Source organism: Rhinatrema bivittatum, chromosome 8 (genome assembly GCF_901001135.1).
Source record: "Rhinatrema bivittatum chromosome 8, aRhiBiv1.1, whole genome shotgun sequence".
Classification (NCBI taxonomy): Eukaryota; Metazoa; Chordata; class Amphibia; order Gymnophiona; family Rhinatrematidae; genus Rhinatrema; species Rhinatrema bivittatum.
The window spans coordinates 267575765-267601446 of record NC_042622.1 but is presented as its reverse complement, the minus strand read 5'-3'; the positions used below and the strand labels follow the sequence as shown (position 1 = coordinate 267601446).

General features: G+C 43.2%; 1 protein-coding gene across 1 annotated transcript in view; it reads right to left on the bottom strand.

The window, feature by feature from the left end:
• The window catches only part of LMNB2 (lamin B2), an 80164-nt gene extending 55774 nt beyond the window's left edge, over positions 1 to 24390 (bottom strand). Inside the window, exons 1-2 of the mRNA XM_029610786.1 lie at positions 23949 to 24390; positions 3210 to 3346 (exon numbers count right to left, since the gene is read on the bottom strand). Coding sequence (XP_029466646.1) covers positions 3210 to 3346; positions 23949 to 24173 — 362 coding nt within the window. The 5' untranslated portion in view covers positions 24174 to 24390. The remainder of the gene's footprint in view (positions 1 to 3209; positions 3347 to 23948) is intronic.
• Between the last annotated feature and the right edge of the window lie 1292 nt (positions 24391 to 25682).

Genomic DNA, 25682 nt, shown 5'->3' with positions numbered 1-25682 from the left:
GCTCTTCGTAGTCCTTTGCCCATGGAAGTGGCTATCCATGTAATCTTGCTGCCCTGTCTTCACTTACCCGCTTTTGTCATAAGTGCATATCACAGCAGCTATGAAATGGGAGTTACAGTAGCAGCTGCACCCATAAGTTCTCAAGGAAGGGAGTTTCTTTTCATTCGTTTGCTCCACTATCAAGTGGTTCTGACAGATGCATCCACTAAAGGATGGGGAGCACACACTAGAGCCCTTAGTACATGAAGCACCTGGACTTGTCGAGAGCTGCTATCAAATCAATTTATTAGAGTTGAAAGCAATTAGATGCACCCTATCAATCGGGCCAATTCAGAAAGAGTAACAAATGCAAATCTACAATTATACTTAGAAGCTAAAAATGGAATATTGGAAGATCTGGTGACCAGGTAGGACATGCAGGAATCCAGCCCACACTAATTTACTGGATTTCCTGTAGTTACTTTTGGATTACTTTAATAGTTCACCATCAAAAAATAAAATAAGAATGTTGTTGATGCTGAATCTGTTAACTTTAGAAAATTCTTTCATGGTGTTTCAGGCAGGTGAAAATGGGTGACTAGTAAAGAAATCAGTCATCCCTACATCACCTAATACATATAACATGAATGATTTAATACCTATCCTCTATTTTAAGTTAAACATCTAATGTACCAGGAAAGCAGGTTTTTCATCTGGCACATTTAACAAAACTTCCTTCTATGAATGTTCCTCCCTTAAAAAAAAAAGTCTGAAGCATGAAAATAGATTTCTACTTTCAAGTCCTGAAGGTCATACATTACATTTATTTATTTGTTTATCGAGTTTTATATACCGTCGTTCGGTTTCACCATCACAACGGTTTACAAAGGATTGATTTCTACAATCATACATCCACTCATTCATTTTTACTTGTGAGACGAGTTCAGCACTCCTGCTGCAGGCAAGGAATTGCCTCATCAAGTTCAGGAATGAGCACTAAACACAGGGAGCTGAGCTCAACTGAGCGAGAAAGGAAAGGACAAGGGGCTTTCATAAATAAATGATCACTTGGGAGAAGGGGAGCAGGGATAGTGTGAATTTTATAAATATGACCACTATCAACTTAAGAAGGGTACTAAAAATGCTTCAGGACCTAACTTAGAAACAGAAATGTGGCTTCGGATAATGAAGGGTGCTTGACCAGATGTGGGAGATATGAGCTCCATGATTTTGTGAAAATAGCAGAGTCCCAGCTTTTATTAATCAATTATAGCACTCATCAGAGATTGCCCTTGGGCATATGGACCACTTTGTCAGAAAGAAGCATTTGGATATGAATGCAAAAGCAGCTAGGACAACTCAGTACAAAACCAAAAACACAGAGCATAAAGTGGTGCCACAGTCCCCTAAAGCCGAACCAAAATAAATTGTAACAGTGTCAGACAAGATGACCTGGTTATTACTGTCCCCGTGATTTTTCCTTTGACCAGCACCATTGGGATATTACATAACACAGAACATTTCTACCCTCCCCTTACAAAACTATTTTAATATTCCTACATCACTCGGCCATTGAGGGGTCCCAGCACTGTTTCCTGTACCATGGGCTCATGCTCTGCAAGGCTGCAGTATTGGGAAGGGAACTATATCTCTGTGCAAAAAGGGGGAATCTTGGCACAGTAAGTCCAGTTATGCATAAAATGGCAATGATAAAATGGGTCTCATTGGTAAAAAATTAAGTTAGGCTGCCAGTAAAAATCTGGATCACTGTCCTTAAAATATTTTTCCTGAGTTGGCAACCCTGGGAGAAGCACTTTAAATACAAGTACAAAGTACCATGTACCACCAAAAACTTCAGTCTGGGTCATGCTCAGGTAACTGTACTGGGACCAGTGTTTAACTTATTCATTAATGATCTGCAGAAAGGGAGCAATGAGTGAAGCGAGCACATTTGCAGATGACACAAAAATATTCAAAGCAGACTGTGAGGAATTCCCTATGTGCATCACTTTCCACTTGCACAAAGTGGAAAGTGATGCACATAGGGAAAAATAATCCCAACTACAGTGCACACAATGCTAGGTCCTGTATTAAGAGTCACCACCCAGGGAAAGGGCCTTCGAGCCTTTGTGGACAATACATTGAAATCTTCAACTCAGCGTGTGGCTGCAGTCAAAAAAAACAAAACAAATAGATTATGAATGGTTTGAAAAATAATGGAGACTAAAAACAAAGAATATTGCAATGCCACTGATCAACCCATGGTGCACTCGCACCTTGTGAATTACGTGCAATTCAGGCTAACATATCTCAGAAAGATATAGCGAAACTAAAAAGGTAGCAAGAAAGACAACAAAAGTGATCGAGGGGCTGGAACAACTCCTTTATGACGAGAACATAGTAAGATTAGGACTCTTCAGCTTGAAGAGATGACTGAGTGGATATGGCAGAGGCTCATAAAATCATGAGTGGCTTGGGGCAGGTTATTACTAGGGGATACTTATTTACCCTTTCAAACAGTACAAGGACCAAGGGACATGTCAATCCCCACGACTGCATCTTAGCTACTTAAAGAACATGCGCTTCTCTCCCAATCCCCCTCCACCTATAAACTGCTCATCTATTAGTATTTAAATTTCCCAAGACAAGGCCTTAAGAATCACAGTCTCAATGCTGTTCAGCCATTTCAGATCCAAGTACGAGATAATCCCTCATCTTAAATAAAATTACGCATGCATGTGAAAGATGCCCAAATGAACAGGAGTCAGGGCTGAAGCCTTGACGACTAGCACTACTGCTCACGAGTTTCAGACTTGAGCTAATTCACCCCCTTTTTTGGGATACTTGATAGAAATTGGTAGCAGATTTAAAACAAATTGGACAAATACTTTCCATCAATGCACAATCAAACTACGGAATTTTTTGCCAGAGGATGTGGTCAAGGCATCTAGCATAGCCGGGCTTAAGAGAGGTTTGGACAAGTTACTAGAAGCGAAATTCCTAAGCAATTAGCCAGGTAGACTTAGGTGAAACCACCAATTATCCCTGAGAGTGGGCAGCAAAAAAAAATGGCATCTGCCAGTTACTTCCTAGTGATTCGGTATTGGCCACTGCCAGAGAAAGGATGTGCTTGATGAACCCTGTCTGACCTAGCACAGCATGCCTTATATGTTCTGCTTCATGAGAATCTTTGATAAACCAAAGTATTGCAAAGTAAGAGGCCTCCTTACTTCTTATTAACCTCCTCAAAGTCAGCCCTGTATTTCCCGAGGTCAATTTGCAGCTTGGCCCTCTCTCTGGCAGTCTCGTCCAGGACCCTGCGAGCATCCGCCAGCTCAGCCTCATACAAGGTCTTGATCCCAGTCACCTGGAATTAAGAAACAAATGTAAAACAATTAATGAAAACTACAATTTTTTTTGAAAAAAGATGTTTGAAAGTTCATATAAAAGAGCGCTGTTTATTCGGAATGATCAGGACCAAGGACATTCCAAATAAAGGGAGTTTTCCAATAAAAGATTTTTGGATAATAGGAGTTTTTCAAGATAGTGAATCAGTGCCTGAAGAGTGTGATGCTTTCCAGTTAAAGGATCTTCAGATAAACAATGCTTTCCTGTATACTTGAATAAAAAAATGGCCTTCCACTGACTTCAGTAAATGGTTTTACAAAATCTCAATTTATCAGGATAGCAGCCTGATCACCTAGTGGCAGAATTGTGTAATGTTATCTGAACCCAGGTTGGAATCCCTGTTCAGACTCATTCATCAGGCTAGTTAGGGTTGGGAACACTACAGAGATGAGGGGGGAGGAGGGGTTGTGGATGCAGATCAGCCAGCAGGTCCCTGCAATCCCCGACATCACAGCAGCTGCATTACCTATTAGAAGCCAACCCGGTGGCAAGTGGCAAGTACAGCAGACTGCATTTTCTACTCCCTGGGACAACCAGAGCTGTGGATGCTGCAGAGGCAGTATTCACAACTTCTGGACTGAAGGAGACCTAGTCACCACACAATGGTGATGTTCAGTGACCAGACTTAGGGTCTACATCAGCTAGATTCCACAGGGAGTTGCAATCTGTGGCCATTGGCCAAGGATTTATTGTTACAATGGTTTGGCTGACTTTGGAGGAGGACATAAAGAGAGGAGTAAACCCTGGATAGTCTTGAATGAAGATTTATGGCACCATAATCCAAAGCAACCTGGTCCTGACTGACCAGCCCAAAGGAGATGGAAACTGCCTGAAAAAAAAAAAAAAAGATAGGCTGGGACTGAGATCAGATCAGGATCCACCTCATCCCCAGCTCCCACAACAGCAATGATAAAATTAGTTTGAGGGAGGGGGGTGATTCAGCTGGTGGAAGCACACAGAGGAGGCAGCGTGGGAGGGGAGGACAAATGGGTTTATCAAGCTCTGATGTTTATATAAAAAAAAACAAAAAAAACCACACAATCCACACAACAGCAGCCAGCAGAGGTCCAACAATGAATCTCTGTGGAGCCCCCATGGTTACATTTCGAGGATCTGACCTCATCCCAACTTGCTGTTCTCTGTCTGATGTGTTCTAATCCACGATACGGTGCTAGTGGAGAAGCTTACTGTTTTAACAAGAAAAATCTGATTTGCAATATTTAAATGTTGCTAGTCAGTTGAGAGAAAAACATTATTTTTTAAAGCAGAGGTTTATCGGTCCAACATTTAGCCGGATACACTCTTAAGAACCCATCCCCCATGCCTCTGCATGAGGTCATGTCATCTTACCCAAGTGAATTTAAGAGAATTTCACAAGCTGAAGGCGGCGGCTGGTGACGAGGTTTGAATCACAGAGCTCTCATTCAAATGTCCCCTTCTTGACCATCTGATAGGTCTATGCACCAGTGCTACCTTCTGGAGCCAAGCCAACACGCTGCAGCCCAGGAGGCAGTAATGAGTGTGGCAGTCAAGATTTAATGCACTAAAGCACGGAGTCAAACACCTGGGGCACAGAAAGCCAGGGACTCAGTACATGAAGTGCACAGAGATCCAGGAGTGGGCAAATTCAAGGGCCACAAACCAGTTAGGTTTTCAGGATATTCCTAATGAATATACATGAAACAGATTTGCATACAACTGGTCTGCAGCCCTCGGGGGACTGGAATTCCCCACCCTTGTACTAGACAAAGTCAGGGTTGCTTAAAAAAAAAAAAAAAAAGTATTATTTATTTATTTATTTATTTTTATATACCAATCTTCTTACATAGTATGCAAATCAAATCGGTTTACAGAGAACATTTTAACTTGCTTGAAAGCATTACATATAACGAAGAACTATTAAATAACAAATAAATATAAGAAACATGTAAGAACAATAATTAACATGTGATTAGGAAATAATCCTATTATACAGATACCTTGCAAAGAGGCTAATGAAAAAATCCGAATTAATTAACTAAACATGTAGAGGTATCGGATGAAGTAGGGCTGGGGTGCAGGGGAGAAGATTACTTACCTAATACTTTTGTTTTCCTTAGTGTAGATAGATGGACCCAGGACCAGTGGGTTTATGCTCCCCTGCCAGCAGATGGAGACTGAGCATAGAAACATAGAAATGACGGCAGAAGAAGACCAAATGGCCCATCCAGTCTGCCCAGCAAGCTTCACACATTTTTTCTCTCATACTTATCTGTTTCTCTTAGCTCTTGGTTCTATTTCCCTTCCACCCCCACCTTTAATGTAGAGAGCAGTGATGGAGCTGCCTCCAAGTGAAATATCTAGCTTGATTCGTTAGGGGTAGTAGCCGCCGCAATAAGCAAGCTACACCCATGCTTATTTGTTTTACCCAGCCTATGCTATACAGCCCTTATTGGTTGTTTTTCTTCTCCCCTGCCGTTGAAGCAGGGAGCTATGCTGGATATGCGTGAAGTATCAGTCTTCTCCCATGTTGTTGAAGCAGAGAGCCATGCTGGATGTGCATCGAAAGTGAAGTATCAGGCACATTTGGTTTGGGGTAGTAACCGCCGTAACAAGCCAGCTACTCCCCGCTTTGTGAGTGCGAACCCTCTTTTCTTCTCCCCTGCCGTTGAAGCAGAGAGCTCTGCTGGATGTGTGAAGTATCAGTTTTTCTTCTCCCCTGCCGTTGAATCAGAGAACTATGCTGTATATGCATTGAAAGTGAAGTATCAGGCTTTTTTGATTTGGGGTAGTAACCGCCGTAACAAGCCAGCTACTCCCCTCTTTGTGAGTGCAAATCCTTTTTTCCACATTTCCTCTTGCTGTTGAAGCTTAGAGCGATGTTGGAGTCACAGTAAGCATGTGTATGTTTATTTAATAAGGGTATTGACTCCAGGCAGTAGCCATCATTCTGGCGAGTCACCCACTCTTCATTGGCAGCATCTTGACTTTATGGATCCACAGTGTTTATCCCATGCCCCTTTGAAGTCCTTCACAGTTCTGGTCTTCACCACATCCTCCGGAAGGGCATTCCAGGCATCCACCACCCTCTCCGTGAAGAAATACTTCCTGACATTGGTTCTGAATCTTCCTCCCTGGAGCTTCAAATCGTGACCCCTGGGGTTCTGCTGATTTTTTTCCTATGGAAAAGGTTTGTCGTTGTCTTTTGATCATTAACACCTTTCAAGTATCTGAAAGTCTGTATCATATCACCTCTGCTCCTCCTTTCCTCCAGGGTGTACATATTTAGATTCTTCAATCTCTCCTCGTACGTCATCTGATGAAGATCCTCCACCTTCCTGGTCGCCCTTCTCTGTACCGCCTCCATCTTGTCTTTGTCTTTTTGAAGATACGGTCTCCAGAACTGAACACAGTACTCCAGGTGAGGTCTCACCAAGGACCTGTACAAGGGGATAATCACTTCCCTTTTCTTACTCGATATTCCTCTCTCTATGCAGCCCAACATTCTTCTGGCTTTAGCTATCGCCTTGTCACATTGTTTCGCCGACTTCAGATCATTAGACACCATCACCGCAAGGTCCCTCTCCTGCTCCGTGCACATCAGCCTTTCCCCCCCCATCGAATACAGTTCATTCGGATTTCCACTCCCCATATGCATGACTTTGCACTTCTTGGCATTGAATCTCAGCTGCCATATCTTCGACCACTCTTCCAGTTTCCTTAGATCCCGTCTCATTCTCTCCACTCCTTCCGGCGTGTCCACTCTGTTGACACGCCGGAAGGAGTGGAGCAAGCTGTTGAGCAAGCTGATGTCACAGTATATATAGCCCCGCAATGACCCCAGCCTGCCAGCATTCTCTTCAAAAGCAACCGTAGACAGACTAGCAAAAAACATGATTAAAAAAAGGTAACCAGAACTATACTCAACCAACCATAAACATTGAACTCGCATAAGATTCTAGGTACCCCAAGCTAGGGACTGGATGAACACTTACCAATAATCCCTGGAGACCCATAGCCTCACAGGAGAACTATTGACACACTCATGCGGCACCCAAGGGCGGGAAGCAGAGTCCATCTGTCTAAAACTAAGGAAAACAAAACTATCAGGAAAGTGATTTCTCCATTTCCAAGTATGTAGCAGATGGACTCAGGACCAGTGGGATGAACCAAAGCTACTCCCTAAGAGGGTGGGAGGCTGCCCGCGCCCCAGTCAAAACCGCACATGGAAAGGCTGCATCCTCCTGGGCCTGCACATCCAGACAATAAAACCTGGAAAAAGTGTGTAAGAAGGACCAGGTCGCAGTTCAGCAGCTATCGATGGGAGACAACAGACTAACCTCTGCCCATGACATTACCTGAGCCCTAGTGGAACAGGCCCCCAGTAGGCAACGGCTTTCCAGCATCCACATACGCAGCCGTGACCACCCCCTTAATCCAACGAGCTATGGTAACCAGAGAAGCCAGAGCACCCATGGAGAACAAACAGGCAATCCGACTTTGGAAAAAAGTCTGAGACCTCCAAATACCACACGACAAATGCTTAACTTCTAAGGAACACAAAAGACAAAAACTCCTCAGCATCCCTGACCTTATCCAGGGTCGGCAAGGAGATGGACCGATTCACATGAAAGTCCGAGACTACCTTGGGCAAGAAGGATGGAATAGTAGGCAGCTGTAACGTCCCCAGAGTCACACGAAGGAACGGCTGCCGGCAGCTCAGAAATCCAAAGCACAGAACATATAGGCTCCTCCGTTACGCTGGAAACCGGTGTGATATGTCCAATTAACATCGGTATAAAAAAACAAATAAATAAAATATAGCCTCCAGGAACACAGTCTTCAAGGTCAACAATCATAAGGAAAGGCTATGCAGTGGTCGGAACGTAGGGCCCGCCAAAAGTCCAGCACCAAATTAAGACTGCACAGTGGAACGGTAACATCAAGGGAGGCTTAAGATGTTCCACTCCCTTCAAAAAAACAGGCCACATCAGGATGAGATGACAAAGAAACACCATTCACCAGGCCTCTGAAACAGGCAAGAGCCTCAACCTGCACCTTCAAGGAATTAAGGGCCAAACCTTTATTCAATCCATCCTGCAAAAAATCCAAAATGAAAGGGATCTTAACTGTACGAGGAACAACACCCCACTCCTCACACCAAGCCTCAAAAACTCTCCAAACCCACACAAGCCAAGGAAGTGGAGAACTTGCAAGCACGGAGTAAAAGGGGCAATCACCGCAGAGGAATAACCACGCTTTAACATGTGAGCCCTCTCAAGGGCCAAACCGTAAGACAGAATAGAGTCGGATCCTTGTGAAGAACCAGTCCCTGCTGTTGCAGATCCATGTGCGGCGGAAGATGAAGGGGGGCCTCCACCAGGAGTCATTGTAAATGTTCATACCACAGACACCTGGGCCAGTCCAGCGTCACTAGGACTATGAGCCCCCTGTGGCCTTCGATCTTGCAAATTATCCTGCCCAGCAAAGGCCACGGAGGAAAGGCATAAAGCAATCTGTCTTCCAGCCAGACCTGTACGAGATAGTCTATACCCAGGAACCATGGATCACTCCTGCAATTGTAGGATCGAGGAACCTTTACATTTCAAGAAGTCACCAGCAGGTTTAGGAACAGAAGGTCCCAGCGATCCACAATCAGTTGAAACACCTCAGCTAACACCACCCACTCCTTCCGGGGTCCAGACTCTCCCTGCTGAAAAAGTCCACTCTTACATTGTCTTTCCCTGCAATGTGAGAGGCCAAGATCATCTGCAGATGACCTTCCACCCAGTCCATCAGCTGGTCTATTTCCCGAGACACTTGCTGGCTCTTGGTTCCTCCCTGGCGACTGATATAGGCCACCGTCATCATGTTGTCTGACATCATGTGAACTACTTGATTCTGCAGCCTGTGGCTGAACTGCAAGCATGTCAATCATACCACCTAGGCCTCCAGCGATTGATGTTCCAGCAGGATCTTTGGCACTCCAGACAGTGAGCCCCCCAACCGTGGAGACTTGCATAAGTTGTGAGTACCAACCAAGCTGGAGAGGACAAGGGAATATCCTCTCTCAGATGATCCTCCTGCAACCACCACTGGAGGTGGAAGCATATGTCCATTGGCAAGTGGAGCTGAACCACATAATCTTGAGACCGTGGGTTCCAATGAGACAGAGAGCGCTGAAAAGGATGTATATGCGCCCTTGCCCATGGCACCAGTTCCAGGGTAGTCGCCATCAAGCCAAGTACCTGTAGATAGGACCACACCATTGGGCATATGTTGTTCATCGACTGATGCACTTGAGACATCAATCTCTGGATCCGAACTTCCGGTAAGAAAGCTCTGTCCTGAATGGATCCATCACAGGAAAAAAAACAAGAGGCTTTATGGAAGAAAACTAAAATAGAATTCTTCCTCGGCTCTGACATAGCATCTGAACCAGGTGCACCCAGCAGTTTCAAGGTCTAGGAAATCAGGGCAGGCAGTTCATCTCTATGAAAGAACTGCAATATGGTTCAATACGGTTCCAGCCCTGGAGGAATGTCCCCATCTTCCAGGGAATCAGGATCAACCTCATCATCTGTACCATCTGGATTCCTGTTGGGAACCCCCACAGGGAGCAGAAGCGAGCCCTGGCACATAAGCAAAGGATTGGGAGGGGCCACTGGCTGAGGGTCCGAATGGGGGAAACGGAGGACTATGTCTGAAGAAAAGCTTGTAAGCCTTGAAAAAATTTCCACCCAAGAAAAAGCAGCTGGGTTCAGACCAAGCCCAGAAGGAACTGGAGCTGGTCCCACAGAACTGTCCTCGCCAGCAGAGGAGTCAATCAAGGGAGAACCAAGATCTGGCACACTTCCAGCCAAAACTGTAACTAGACCATCAGAATGAGAATCCAGGTTTAGCAAAATCCGAGGAAGACAAACACTCCCTGAGCATCTGAACAGCGCTGACACAGGGTAGAAAGCAGGTCAGGCTGAGAAACCCTAATATGACAGGCAATACGAAGAGAAAGGTGCTTAGGTTTCTTGTTTATTGGCACCATGAACAATGGTAACTGTGCTTTCAAACGGCTTACGCTCAAAAAAGTCACACGCACAAATTATAGGTGCCCCAGCAATAAGTGTGGCAAGGCGCATACACCATTAGTACGCCCTGCTGGATCGTATCTCCATGCTCAAAAAAGGTTACACACAAAGTTTACACACAAAGGGCACGCCTAGCACGGCGTGCACACCAAAGTCTTGTAGAGGGCAGAAAGCATGGACCAGCAAGTAAAAACACCGCCATGCTTACTACGCAGCATGCCGAGAAAAGCCTACCGTGGGGCCTAGTCCACTTGGGGACAGACCAAAATTTGGCTTCATTCAAATCATTGTCCTTAAAAAAAGGTATTAATACACAGCAAGGGGGCAAGCCTTAAAATGTATGTAGACCTGCAAATGAATTTTCAAAGGGGAACTCCCTGCAGACTTTCCTTTTGAAAATTTGGGGGCAGGCAGGGCCAAGAGTATTTTGCAGGAGGTACAAACTCAGAGCCATAAACCATAGGCAGGGATTTCAAAATGAAATCCATGGGCATTGTCTGCTGGCTTCCTCTGCATTGTTGCAGAAGGGGTAAAAAGTACCCTCGCTTGAACTGCAAAAAGGCAAGAGTGAAATTGTCACCCTCTTTTTACCCAGGTAAAATCTTTTGAAAGTTGCTCTCAAAATGCACTGCTGAGACTGGTTCTACAAGTCACAGACAGGAATATATATATATATATATATATATATATTTTTAACTCTGCTCCAGAGGCTAATACATTCCAACTGCAGGGTTAGGATCCTTGTTAAAAACTAAACTTTATTAATCACATATTCACTGAAACACCTTTGACGTCAAAGTTTCTTCTTTCAAAGGGCAAGATAGCTCTATGTGCATTTATCTCAGGAAATAAGCTCTGAATCACATTTTAACAGTCAGACAAAAAAACCCTGTAGTTTCTCTTCTCGTTTATTTTTGCAACACGAAGTTCCATTTTCTGGTTACTTCTGGGAACTCAACACCAAGCAGCAGTCTTTATACATACACCCACAGCCACCACAGATTTGGATAAAATTCAAATTTCAAAAAGAAATGGATTCTATACCTTAATTAATATGACGAAGCCTTATTAAATTACCAAATAAACTTCTGCTCAAGGAAAACTAAAAGCACACTCAGACAGCTTGCAAAAAACTATAAAAAACAAAGAGGAAAAACCAGAGTGCATTGTCATGGTGAAGTTCAATCTAAAAATTCCTTACTGATTTTGTTGCAACAGAAGAATCAATAATTAATATTTCTGGGAGAATGTCAAAATTGTTTTATTGAAGACTGCAAATCAGGCTCAGTTTTTAAACAAGGATATTGATGCTGCCATTGAAGTATACCGAAGGTCAGTCAAGTAGTATGCCTTAATGAAACAAACAAAAAAAAACCTTCAGCTTGTAAAGCCTGGATTACACAAATTGGCCTAATACTGCAAATTCCTTCTGATTTGTTCTCTTGCTTGGCTCACTTTTCAATAATCAAAATTCCACAACGATCTGTTTATTAAAACCCAAGTGGTGAACTGTATTTACGACACTCGGCAGAGTCTGACAAAGCAGATTCATTCTTTACCTCATCATGAGGACTACGTTCGCACTGTGCCCATGCCAAGCGTGAACACTTATTCATTTCCTGTAACTCATACCCTCACTGAGACCAGTTTGTAAATGTTAGAAGAATGAGTCAAACCTGAATTCTTTCAGTACTCTCCTCGGTGGGTGGAACAGCACATCATTGTAAAAGTAAGAGTAAGAGAGGTGAAATCCCGAAAAGCACCCAGAGAGAGCGAGCAGAATCTAGGCACAGTCCAGAAGTGATGTGCTCAGGTGCACGGCAAAGGTCTGGTGGTCTAACACAGATGTAAAATATTACAAGGCTAAACAGTAGGTAAAGAATGACTCGTTAGTCCATTTAGCTGTTTAATATTAGCTGCCAGGACAGGAGGACAGGAGCTGAACAGTAGTTAAGGGAGTAAGAAGTTATTCCACCCCTAACTCTGGTGCTCCCCACGCCTAGCCCCTCATCGGGGCAGCCTGAAGAATGCACGCACAAGCATGTCTGAGGCAGGTGCCTTCACCCTCAACCGTTAAACTATTCACTGTTTAAATTTCAGCAGTTTACTCTCATATCTTTTCAAATGATAATTACAGCCTTAGTCTTAACACTGCATGCACAACTCAGCAGCACTAGAAAAATGTTGGGTGGACCCCATACCAGCATTCCTGCTACCAATTGATTTAAGTGTATTGAAATGACTCCAAACAATTGATGAACCCATTAGAACTGCAAAATGTAAAAACAGGAGTTAGGGAAAGAAAGGTCTTGTTCAATAAATTGACTATTTATACTGGGAAGTATGTGGGGTTTATGCCAGTCGAGAGACAGTAGATACTGTAACTGTTGCAGTTTTCATTCTCATCTTCAAGCATTTTTTTCAGTAATGACTTTAGAGCACTTTGCTGCAGTTCTCTCAAATAATTTTCTTTCCTTGCTGTGAGAAAGTAAGGTAGCCTAAATCCAGTCCTAAACCTAAAATGCCAGGAAATTAATTTTCCTGCACTTATTTTTAATACATAGTGCTTTTTCATAATTCCTCAGCAGCAGTTTGCATTTTCAGAATAGATAAATAATCACTCAGCATTCAAGACTTCAAGAAGTGCAAGGTAGCAGCAGAGCACTGCTGATGAAGAATACCACTCAATTTTGCAAGCAGAAATCTTGCAGGCTATTTGACTAATATATGAAATACTGGTGCTATAAAATTATTTTCACACTACTTGCAGTTGCTTTCAAAGTGATGGAAACAAGAGAACAGCCTAACTGCAGATGGCAGAACTGAAGGTATTTCTTTTAAAAGTGGACCCTTTTAGGGGAAAAACCTCATTGTTGCAGTAAAATTAACTGATTTGTGAGAAATGGCCAGCTGCATTCCTGCAAGGCTGCTCCACCCAAGGAGCTGCATGCCTGCCTAGACATCGGCGGGCCCACACCAATTCTCACACTCTTGTTGGACCTAAATGACATGCACCACGATTAAAACAAAAGGTGAATTAAAAAAAAAAAAAAAAAAAAGTACACGTGTGCTGCGGAAGCTCTTGCAAGTGGTCTATCTACACACAGTAGGTTGACAAAGGTATAACCCAAGCTGATCAAGTTGTGCTCTCCACTTTACCGCTGTCCCCGTTTTCACATTCCTTTAAGTCTTCCTTTCAGAATGGCTGTTTTACTTTTAATTTTTTGTTTGTCAAGCTCTTTGCTGAGACTTTTTGTGAACCATGTCTGTGTATAAGTGCCGTTTTCAATATCAGAAATTTCCTTAAGTCCTATTTCCTACCCTGTTATTAATATTTTGATATATTTCTTGCTAGTATTTTACAGTCTCCATTGAATGTCTTGTGTATACGGTACTTAAATTATTTCACAAATATGGTATGTACCTCTGTTTTTACTCCTCTGCTGTTGCCATTTCTTGCCCTGCACTTGTTATGCTTTGCTTATTTATGAGTTTCATTTCAGAACACCTTTTAATGTGTTTTTGACGACAAACATTTAAAGTGCTTCTGATGAAAGCCATCCTTCCCGATGCAGCCTTGGTGAAACAACGTGTCGGGAGACTGAGCTGTGATTTTCACTTCTTTCATTAAATTGTTATGCCTACATTATAAAGGAAGACTGAGTTGTTTAACTTGATTTGATCAGCTTGGGTCATAACTTCATCAATCTGTGTTTAGATAGACCCTTGCATGAGCTTCCGCAGCACACGTATGTACTTATTTTGATTTTTTATTTTTTTTTAGTGTTTTCTGCACTTCTTTCCATGATATCTGCGGTATTTAAAAAAAAAAAATGCCATTTTCAAAATCACTGTGTATGCAAACTAGTAAGCATGAATCCTCCACAGAGGCTCAAAACCGCAGTGACCCATGCAGGCTAGCAGATCAGTGGTGCAGCAGTAAGATGAAGGGGTGGAGGGAAAAAGACAGTCAGGTGGGAGAGGGGAGAGACAGAATGATGAGAAGAATTACAAGGGTGGGGGACAGAGGGAAGAAGAGAGACTGGTAGGGAGAGTTGATAAGAGACACATTTTAACCACAAATCTGTTATAGGTTGCAGCTATTATTGGGTTTGAGCAAACTTTTAATTGGATAAACAAACAATACTGGATGCTTGGAGCCTGGTTGCATGATTGGAAACAAAAAATTGGGATTAAATGGGGGAGGGGTGCTAACCAATCACATGGATGGGGAAGAGAAGCAGGGAAATAGCCCTAAGAGATTGCAAACTGCTGTCCTAAAGTAAGTGAGTTCAATTAAATAATGTCCTTATGTGCTCTAAGGCCAACTGAATCTATTTGCCACAAACCTTTTCACTCAGACTTAACAATGAATTAGGTAAAAATCATTACTATGAACAACAAGGAATCAAGATCTACAGAATTCTGGATTTAATTCTGATAGCACGAGAATGTATTTAGCAGTCTGATGATCTGGACAGAAGTGGACCCTTTCCTCTCAGTTCTGGGAGGAGAAGTTCAATTTTCTGTCAGCATCGATGCCTTTCCACCACTTTCAAAAGGTTTTATATATTTGTAGTCAGTCTAATAATATGTTTTTAAAAAGGGAAGTTATTTTCTCTCACAATTCTACATCAGAGCAAACAGCATTGTAACACTATCAAAGGAAACGCAACATTGTTTTTTTTAGAAGGGTAGACCTGCATAAAAACAATGTTGCGTTTCCTTTGATAGTGTTACAATACTGTTTGCTCTGATGTAGAATTATGTAAGAGATATAGATTGGCTTTCCTTTTTTTTTTTAATCAGACTACCTGAATACAAATATGTGTGAAACTTGTGTAAGTGCCTTCCTCTTTAAAGCATCACCATGGGAAACAAGAGGAAACTAGGGAACAGAGCCAGAAAGCATGCAAGTTAGGCTGGTAAAATAAAAACGTGGCTTGTCTCTTGAGAAAACGCAGGGTAATACAACAAAAAACAAAGCGATGCATTCTAAAAATGCTTTAAAAATTATCTTGCACAAATTATGGATTGGACCGCTACAATGCCCAAAGCTCTTAATCCAGCTGGCTTCTGGAGCCTGGCCCACTTGTGAAGCATTTCAATCCATCGGCAATAGTTGCCTGCTAAATAGACACAAATACACAGTGACCACAATTCTGTCTTCCGGGAACACTGTCCAGTAAATTAAGTCAAGATTAAGCTAGAGCAGTCTACAAAGAAGATACTCTGGCTTCAGTGATACCTTAGTATTACACCAAAATGTTTCCGAATTAGCAAGCACTACTACTATTATTTATCTATTTTTAAAGCGCTACTAGACAATACACAGTGTTGGATAGACACACATATGAGATTAAAAAATACTCTCCTCCTGAAAAAAAATCAAAATCCCTTCCATGCAGTTAGGGAAGCAGATGCAAAGCTTTTATTTAATTTTCGTTTTTCTACTGCTGTCCACATTTTATTACGTTTAATCATTGCATTGACTTACCTTGTGGTATGTATTAATTTGTTATTCACTTTAAACTATTGTGTGCTAAAGATGAAACAGAAATGTATTAAATAAAACACATTCAGAAGAAGAGTTCTGAATTACTCTTTTGAAAACTTGTCCAGCCTGAACCAGTCTTGCTACCAAACGAAATAGCAAGCATCAATGAAATGACTGAAACAGTCCTCAAAGTTTCCAAAGATAAAATCCTCAATGCTGTATGATCAATTCTACTTTACTTAATTTTTTATTTTTGTTTTGTCCCGCTTTTCAGCATCTGAAAGCAGATTACATTCCGGTACTGTAATTATCTCAGGAAGTTCATCGCTCGTTCATTCTCTTGACATGCGTGGAGTAAAAGTTCCTTTTGTTAAGCATGTGTGCTTCTATTTAGAGAGGGAAATGTGTGTATATAGTGGACAGATGGTAACAGCCTAAAAGGGATTGAATTAGGCCATTTATCAAGTGCTGGGCCAGATGTGCTAAGCATTTTCTCCATAGAGAAAATATGAAAACCTTTTTAGTACATCTGGCCTTCTATTTATCTAAAAGACGTATTACTTGCGCCATCTTCCATTCCTTTTCAGATCATTCCTAACATTCTACTTGCTCTAAATGTCGCTGTGCACTGAGCAGAGGATCGCAACATATTGCCCACAAGGACTTCAAGCTCGTTTTCCTAAGTAGTGACTCCCAATACAGAACCCAGCATTGTGTACCTGTAGTTGGGAGTAGGGATGTGCATTCATTTTCAATGAAATAGACAATGGCAATTAAATTGTCTATTTTATTCTGTTTCGGAAGTGCCATGAAACAAAAAAAAATTGCCGAAATTTCGTGAAAATTAGTATTTCGCCTTAGTGCGCACTAACTATAGTTTTCCTATTTACGGACTTGGTGTGCACTAATAGGACACAGGGTGCACTAACTGGATGTTAGCGTGCACTAACACAAATTAGTGCACACTGACTAAAAATTATACCACTAAGTTAAAAAGTGTCAACTGGGGAGCAGTTCATTAGCTAAGAGATATGGCTCTGCATTCCCATTGGCTGTCTCCTTAGTTACTTTTTTGTGTTGCCAAGGTTGCAAGGTGGTGTTTGTGGGGGGGATAGCCAGTGCCTGGTAACAAGTATAAACAAGTGATCTAATAATATCACGTTCTAGTCAGCAAAAGCATGTAATGTAAATGCATATTTACAATTTGCTAGTCCCTTTATATTTTAGGAAAGGGGACATGACATTTTGGGATATGCATACTTTGAATTCTCTTGGTGTGAGTCTATGTGTTTGGGTGGGGGAGGTGACTGGTTAGAGGGGAAGTGACTTGGGTGAATGTATGGGGTCCGTTAGGAAAACTAGTTAGTGCGCAATAATTTCGGAGTTAATGCGCACTAACGGGACTTAATGCACGCTAAGTCCCAAATTAGGGAAACCTGCAATAAATACCTCTCGAACCATTTTAAAATGAAACAAAAACAACGCGGAAAAAAAAAACCATGTACATCCCTGGTTAGGAGTATTTTTCTGTATGTGCATCATTTTGAACTTTTCTACTTTAAATTTTGTCTGCCATTATTTGCCCGGTCTCCTACTTTCACAAGGTCCTTCTGCAGTCCCTCACAATCCACTAATTTGAATAACTGTGTGTCTTCTGCAAATCTAATCACCTCACTTGTTGCTCCCTTTAATATATTCATAAATGATCTGAAAAACAGCATAGGCCCCAGTACTCCAATAACAACCTCTCTCTCAGGCTGATACAGAAAGAAGCACGGGAGAGCCGGCAAGCGCCCGCTCTCCCGACGCATGCACAGGCCAGTGTCCTGGGCGCGTGATACAGCCTTGGCCCGCATGCAAATGAGGGCCTGAGGTAAAAGGAGGCGCTTGGGACACTAGCACCTCCTTTTTGACAGGAGCGGCGGCTGTCAGCGGGTTTGACAGCCAACGCTCAATTTTACCGGCGTCAGTTCTCGAACCCGCTGACAGCCATGGGTTCAGAAAACGGATGCCGGCAAAATTCTGCATCCATCTTCCAACCCACGGGGCGCGGGCAGATTTTTATTTTTATTTTTTTAATTTTTATTTTTGGGCCTCCGACTTAATATCTCTATGATATTAAGTCGGAGGGTGTACAGAAAAGCAGTTTTTTCTGGTGCCGACCGAAATTAAAGCTTGCCTTTGGCAGGCGTTAATTTCTGAAAGTAAAATGTGCGGCTTGGCTGCACATTTTACTTTCTGAATTGCACGGGAATAACTAATAGGCCCATCATTATGAATCTGCATGTTGCAGGCACTATTAGTTTCGGGGGGAAGGGGGGGTTGGCCGCGCGCTTCCGGTGCGTTATTACCCCTTACTGTATAAGGGGTAAAAATAGTGCGTCGAAAACGCACGGCCAAACGTGGGCTAACAGTGCGCTCCACCGGAGCACACTTTACTGTATCGGCCCATCTATTTGGAATTCTGACCATTTAGTCCTGCCCCCCCGTTTCTAGCCTTTTAACCAATTATCAAGCCACAATCTATATGGCTAGGGATTTTACTTTAAGAATGGCTTCTACCATTTTGCTAAGCACTATCATCAGTCTATAGTTTCCTAGATCACCCCAAGCCCTTTTTAAAAAATGTCATCATATTGGCCACCTGTTCTAAATCTCAGATTACAGATAACTGTAATGACATGACAGTGGCTCTAGATCTCGCCAAGACAGTTTCAGTGACTTCACACACTGTTCCTCTAAGCTATTTGTATATAAATTGTATTCTCCCTGTTCATTGTAAGTTATTATCCAAGTTTCACTCACCCTGTTCTATGTAAGACATTATAAATTATTCTTTATATTGTCATTGTAATTGTTGAAATGTGAACCGAAGTGATTAGTAACTTTGTTACCTGAACTGCGGTATATAAAACTGTTAAATAAATAAATAATAAATAAATAACCAGTAATAAATTAGCAAGTTCATGCTCCAGTTCATTTAGAACACTGGGCATGTGTTACTCTTTGGTTAATCAATCTGATCTATTACATCCTCAATTGCTGCTCAGTATCTCCACCATTAAAGAATGTTTCAGGTGTGAATATGTTCCCAACATCCTCCTCCATTAAAGACCAAGGCAAAGAATTCATTCGGGATTTCTGCTATTCCCTTGTCTGCCTAAACCCCCCTTTTGCCCTTTGGTTATCTAGCAGCCCATCTATCACAGGCTTTTTGCTTTGTCTGTACTTTAAAGTTTATTAGCTTTTGCCTCACTGGCAAGCTTTTTCTCAAAGTCTCTCTTGGCCTCTAACTACTGTTTTACATCTAATTTGCCAATGCTTATGCTCTTGCCTATTTTCATCATTTGGGTCTGCTTTACATTTTTGAAAGAGGTCATTTATGCTGTCTCATTTATCTCACCATTAAACCACATTGGCAGACATTTGGACTTCCTTCAACCTTTTTTAATGCATGGAATACATTTTATCTGGGCTTCCAAAATGATATTGTTAAACATCAATGCCTCATGCAAACTTAACTCTTAAATGCTCTTTTTAGTTTTTATCTAATTTTCTCATTATATCATAGTTTCCCTATTCAAAAAGTTATATGCTACCATGGGTTTACTTAATGCCCTCCCTACAGTGAATATGTCAAATTTGATTGCATTATGATCGTTATTGTTTAGCGGCCCCACCACAATAACCCCTCACATCAGGTTGTGCATTTCTCTATTAGATCTAAAGTAGCTGTCGCTCTAGTCAGGTCTAGGACCAGCTACTCCATGAAGCAGTCAATCATAGCATCTAGAAACTTAAACTTCTCTAGCATGTCCTGATAAGACACTGATCCAATCAATACCATTATTCTTATGTTGGCAAATTTATTTGCTTTTTTTTTTTTTTTTTTTAAATTTCAGCCAGCATGTCAGTGTTTCTTCATTTTTGCCAGGTGGCTGGTAGTATACAACCGCTGCCATACTCTTACCTGTCACACGTGGAATTTCTAGCCATAAAGATTCCACACTGCATTTTGTTTCATGCAGGATTTATCATGCTTGATCCTATGCCATCTTTTCTATATAGTATCACCCCTTCATCAATCTGCTCTATCACACTATTATAATTTACACTCTGGTATCACAGTGTCCCATTGATTATCCTTCTTCCACACATCTCAGAAACACCTATAATGTCATTATATATAATGTCTACATAATGACAAACCATTCTAACTCACCAGATTTACTGTTCAGACTTCTGGCATTTGAATGCATAATTTTAAAATATGTTTTTTATTTGTAATTTCATCTCTCTTTGCATTCACAACCCGCTTATTAAGCAAATGATACAGGCAATTAGAGTCATTCATATCTGAGAGTCTACATCCGTTTGGGCTACTTCAACCTTAAATACAACCTCTCTCTACTGGGGTTATCTTCCCTGTTTTGCAAGTATCTTTATAAGATACATCCCTCCAAGCCATGCACTTCTGAAAGACTGTCAGCTTTTCCCTATAATTAGTTTTAAAGCTGCTCTCTCTCCTTTTTAAATGTTAGCGCCAGCAGCTTGGCTCACTCTGGTTAAAGTGGAGCCCATCCAGTCGTAATAAGCTACCCCCTTCCCCAGAATGTTCCCCAGGTGCTAACAAATAAAACACCCTCTTCCCTGCACCATTGTCTCATCCATACATTGATACTCTGGAGCTCAACCTGCCTCTGGAGCCCTGCACATGGAACAGGGAGTATTTTGAGAATGTAACCCTGGAGGTTCTGAATTTCAGATTCCTATCTAACAGCTAAATTTAGTCTCCAGACCCTCCTTCCTGTACCTTCCTATGTCATTTGTACCCATGTGTACCACAACAGTCAGCTCCTCCCCAACACTCCCTAAAATTTCATCTCAGTGGAATGTGAGGTCCACCTCCTTCACAACAGGCAGGCAAGTTAACAAGCAATCCTAACGCCCATCAGCCACCCAGGTATCTACATTCCTAATGATGTAATCATCAACTTTAATGGCCGTCCTAACCCTTCCCTCCTGGGCACATAATCCTGAAGACACATTCTAGGTGCGAGAGGATAAAAGTATCACCTGGGAGGCAGGTCCTAGTTACAGGATCACTTCCTACCACCACCACCCCCACCCCCCCAAGGTGATGGTCTTCTGAAAGGTGACCTTGTTCTTCCAAAGCAGCACAAGGACTGCTTCTAGTTGGGACCGCTCTACTATGTCCCTCTATGTACCTCACCATCTGCCTCAGCTTCTTCAGATCTGCCACTCTGACTTCCAAAGACTGGACGCGTTCTCTCCAGGTATGACAGAATCAGTGAGAAAACTGGACCCAGAGCATGTTGTCATCATTACCTGAAGAAGGGCTCTATGTGGTCCTGACAGCTCAAGCACCACTACATCTTTTGATTGTTATGAAGATCCAATTAAAAGGCAATGGAATCTACAAATTTTCTGCAGAACCAGTACCATTATCAAACTTCTGCACTTCCTTTCCACAACTATTTCTTGTGCAGCATTTGCCTCTATTATAATTACTGGCAAAAACCAAAAGGACCATTAACTATAAAAAGAGTTTTAAAATACTGAACCCAAAAGAAAAAGAATTACCATATTTTTTGCTCCATAAGATGTATCTGACCATACGTCTTATGGAGCATACATCTTAAAAAATGGCGTAGGCCATCCATTGCTCATACCATGTGACAGGGGCTGACCAATGGCATCGGTAGCCCTTGTCACATTGTAAGGGCAAAAGGCCACCGGCACCATTTTGATTACTGGCAGCTGAATGTCTGAGAGGGGGCGATCACTCCCAGGACCACCAGGGACTTTTGGCAAGTTTTGGGGGGTCAGGAGGGTGGGGGGTTGTAGCTAATTAAAAAAAAAATTTTTATATTCGCTCCATAAGACGCACAGACATTTTCTCCCCACTTTTGGGGAAAAAAGTGCATCTTATGGAACGAAAAATACAGTAAATTGATACAGAAGGAAAGAAAAAACACAAATCACAATTTCCCGAGATGCTGTTTTCACCTTCCACTGCAAGCCTATTTCCCCCTACAGATTCTTGATAAGGAGCAATATCAAACACTACAGGCTGATGCAATATAGTGTGCATAAAAACATGCATCCAAACTGGGCATCTGTTTTTTCAATACACCCACATCCACCTCTCCTGGAAGGAGAAATGTGGAAAAGAGGATTTGCATTCAGACAACAACCAACAAGGCTGAGTTTCACAATCTGTATAAACAGAAGTGTGGGGGTAGTTTGCTTATTACGGCAGTTACTACCCTAACACATCACATTGAATGCATATACAGCATTACTCTCTGCTTCAACGGCAGGGGGAAATGTGGAAAACAGGATTTACATTTAGACAACATCCAACAAGGCAATGCTCTGTGCAGTCTGGGTAAACAAGCATCGGGGTAACGCGCTTGATGCGGCGGTTACTACCCTTAACCATTAAGCCTTCTGCTCACCTTTGATGCAACTCCAACATTACTCTCTGCATCAATGGCAGGAAACTTGAATCAAACAGTTTCCAACAAGGGCCCTGAAATTGGTGGTTGGTGAAACAGATACATATGGGAAAATAAGTGAGAGAGCTTGCTGGGCAGACTGGATGGGCTGATTTGTCTTTTTCTGCTATCATTTCTATGCTACCTGGGCACCCAATGCTACAGTTTTAATGACCTGCCACATTAAAAGGGCCACATTAGGTAACACTTGTGTGTTCCTAGTGCACAAGCATCAGGCATCCAGGAGACATGGCTGTGTGCCCAGACCAGCACAGACAGCTGACCTGACCAAAGTTCTCTCTGCACCCCCAAGGGCTGTTGCAGAATGGACCTTTTCACTGACACTTGACAGTGAGGACCAATCCCCTTTCAGAACAGCTTTCTGAAAGGGGATTGGGCCTTTCAAGGACATTTGACAGTGAATGGATGAATCGGTACTATGAAGGAGTGAATATATGAATGTTAAAGTGTCAGCACCTTCTCTCTGCCAGACACCATGTATCTATTTATGTCCTTGGGGTGGTCCCCCTTAAGAGCTGAAGGTGGTCACGGAACTCAGTCCGATGGGGAGACGTATAAGCAGGAGCTGCAGGTTGAAGCTGGGGCTCATACCTATGTTTTTGGTCAGTGGTGACTGAAGATCAATTCTGCCAGCTCCGGGGCTGGCACTAAATATCCCATGTTAAAGAGTACATGTCAAGCACACAATGATTTTTTTTGCATCCAGTGATGAGCGCCCTTAGCTACACTTCATTGCACCAGGAGTAATTCTAGCACATCAAGCTGTGCGCACTACATTGCATCGGCCCCTAGGAATGAAACTTGCAGCAATACTTTGTGCAGTCTTGTGTAGAACGCAACTTGTCGGATAACTAACCAGTAACAGAATCAAAATAGCAACAAAACTGTCCCTTCAGACCACAATGCTACAGTGCATCCTGTCACAATGTTACAGGTCACATTCTGCATGCAGCAAAGCACGGTACCAGGGGTGCTGCCAAACACTTTCACCCGTGCATCGCTTTGGGGCAATATCGGACACGCCACATTTTGCATTTAGACGCCGCCGTCCTCCTCCTCCTCCTCCTCCCTCCCAAACAAAAGGACCTCGGGCGGCTGACACTAGCGTGGCCACCCCTGTGGGTAACAAGTGACAGCAACCCCCTGAGACGGTGACGCACACTCTCGGGTGCCCGGGAGCTCACAGCACGGGTAAGGAAGACAATGAGGCTGACCCCAGACGGTGGTCCTTGCCTGGCTCTCCTTTACCCAATCACGGACGTCGGCGGGAAAAGGGCCATTTGGGTTTATGCGGTTCCCTTCCTCTCTGGTCACTAAGGTCCCCTTTGTGTCCGTGCCTTGCACGCGGTCACCGGCCCGGCTCTTCCCGCCGCCGCTGGAAGGCAGAGAGAGGGGCCCCCTGCACGCTAAGGACCGAGGAGGCAGCCCCACGCCCCCCCTCCTCCTCCTCCTCCTCACCTCGCGGGTGGTCACCTCCTCCTTCTCGGACACCTTCACCAGCAGCCGGTCGTTCTCCAGCTCCAGCGCCCGCACCCGCTCGATGTAGACGGCCAGGCGGTCGTTGAGGTGCCGCAGCTCCTCCTTCTCCTGCAGGCGGGAGATGCGGGTGGGGGACAGCGGGGTGCTGGCGGCGGCGGGGGTCCCGCGGGACGGGCGGCCGGGGCTCTGCATGCTGGCGGCCATCTTGCTGGCGGGTGACCAACCGAGACCCGGCGACGGCTCGCGCCCCTGACTCGTCGCTGCGCAACCCACCCCCTCCTCGAGCGCGGCGCGCAACCCCCACCTCGCGCTCAGCGGTTGATAGGAGAGACAAGATGGCCGGGCGCCCAGCAGCTCCCCGCGCGCGCCAATCGCGCTGCACCACGGGAAAACGGCCTCCCTCTCGGCGCGCCCTCTCGCCGCGGCGCCCGGCATCACGGGAAGTGTAGTTCAGAACGTAAAGCGCTTAGAACTCCTCCCCTCCTTGACTGCAGGATCTGCCTTTTTTTTTTTTTTTTTTGCTCGCTCGGTTTGCGCACCCTCGCCAGGGCTCAAGGGAAATGTAGTGCCGGCGCCAATTTTTTTTGCTATAACCATTTTTACAAGTACCGGTATTGCCCAAGTAAAATAAAAGAGAATTATATATATAATATTGTGATTTAGTGTGATTAATTTCACTCCATGTTAGTTGATTTATTAATGGAAATGTGCTAATTTTAATCTAGTTTACAGCATGGGTGTGGTGTGTGTGTATGCATGTGCATATCAACATTTGTAAGAGGTTTTTAAATTGTATGTATTTAATTACATGTTTGTACAACACAGTTTAATACCATTAGAATTTGCATTATAGGCTTTTTCAATTTTGTATTCTTTTTGAATATTTTCTTAATAAAGATTTTGTCGGGTTTTTGTAAATGCTTTTGGAGTGCTGTTTTCCCTTAGGGTTTTTTTTTGTTATACACTATATCACTTTTTTAGTTTGTCTGGTACCTATTTTTACTATACACACTCACATATACATACAAATACCATACAATCTGTATATAAATTGAATTACAAAGTCCAGAAAGGACAATAACCAGGCTAATTCCAGGGATTTGTGTTGTCTCTGGCTATGTTACATTTCCCCCAGATCATAGAGAGTGTCTCTCTCTCTCTCTCTCTGGTTTCCTTTCTGCACAGGGGCATCGCAGGAAAGGTAATGATTCAAATCTGGCTCAGTGCCAGGTTCCTCTCTTTGCACGTTTAAGCAAATCTTTATCCAGTTGAACTGGTAGAGACCATTGGGAAAATACAGACATCTTTAGGTTAGAATGGACCAACGAGCCTCACGTCGGTGCCTTTTCCTGTATGGACTCACGCCCAGGGACGACGAAAGCTTTGATCCTGCCTTTGTCCTGGATCCCCAGGGAGTAGGGTTGCCAAACTTCAGGCCGATTCTGTAAAGATCGCCGGAGAACGGGCGCTCCACGTCGAGGGCCTGCAGTCCCAACGCCCGCCCAGTCACCTCCTCTGGGTGCGCGATCCGTTGTTTAAATGAGGGGCACTGGATTTTGGTGCATAGTTTTTAATGCACAGATTAAAAAATGTATTAAATCCCGGCGCAGTAAGCTATGCATTGTTAGGCCGATGCAATATTGGTGTGCGTGAAACGGGCACTCATGATGGAGCGCCTGTTCTCCTAACGCGCGCCGATCCACCTCTCCCGGG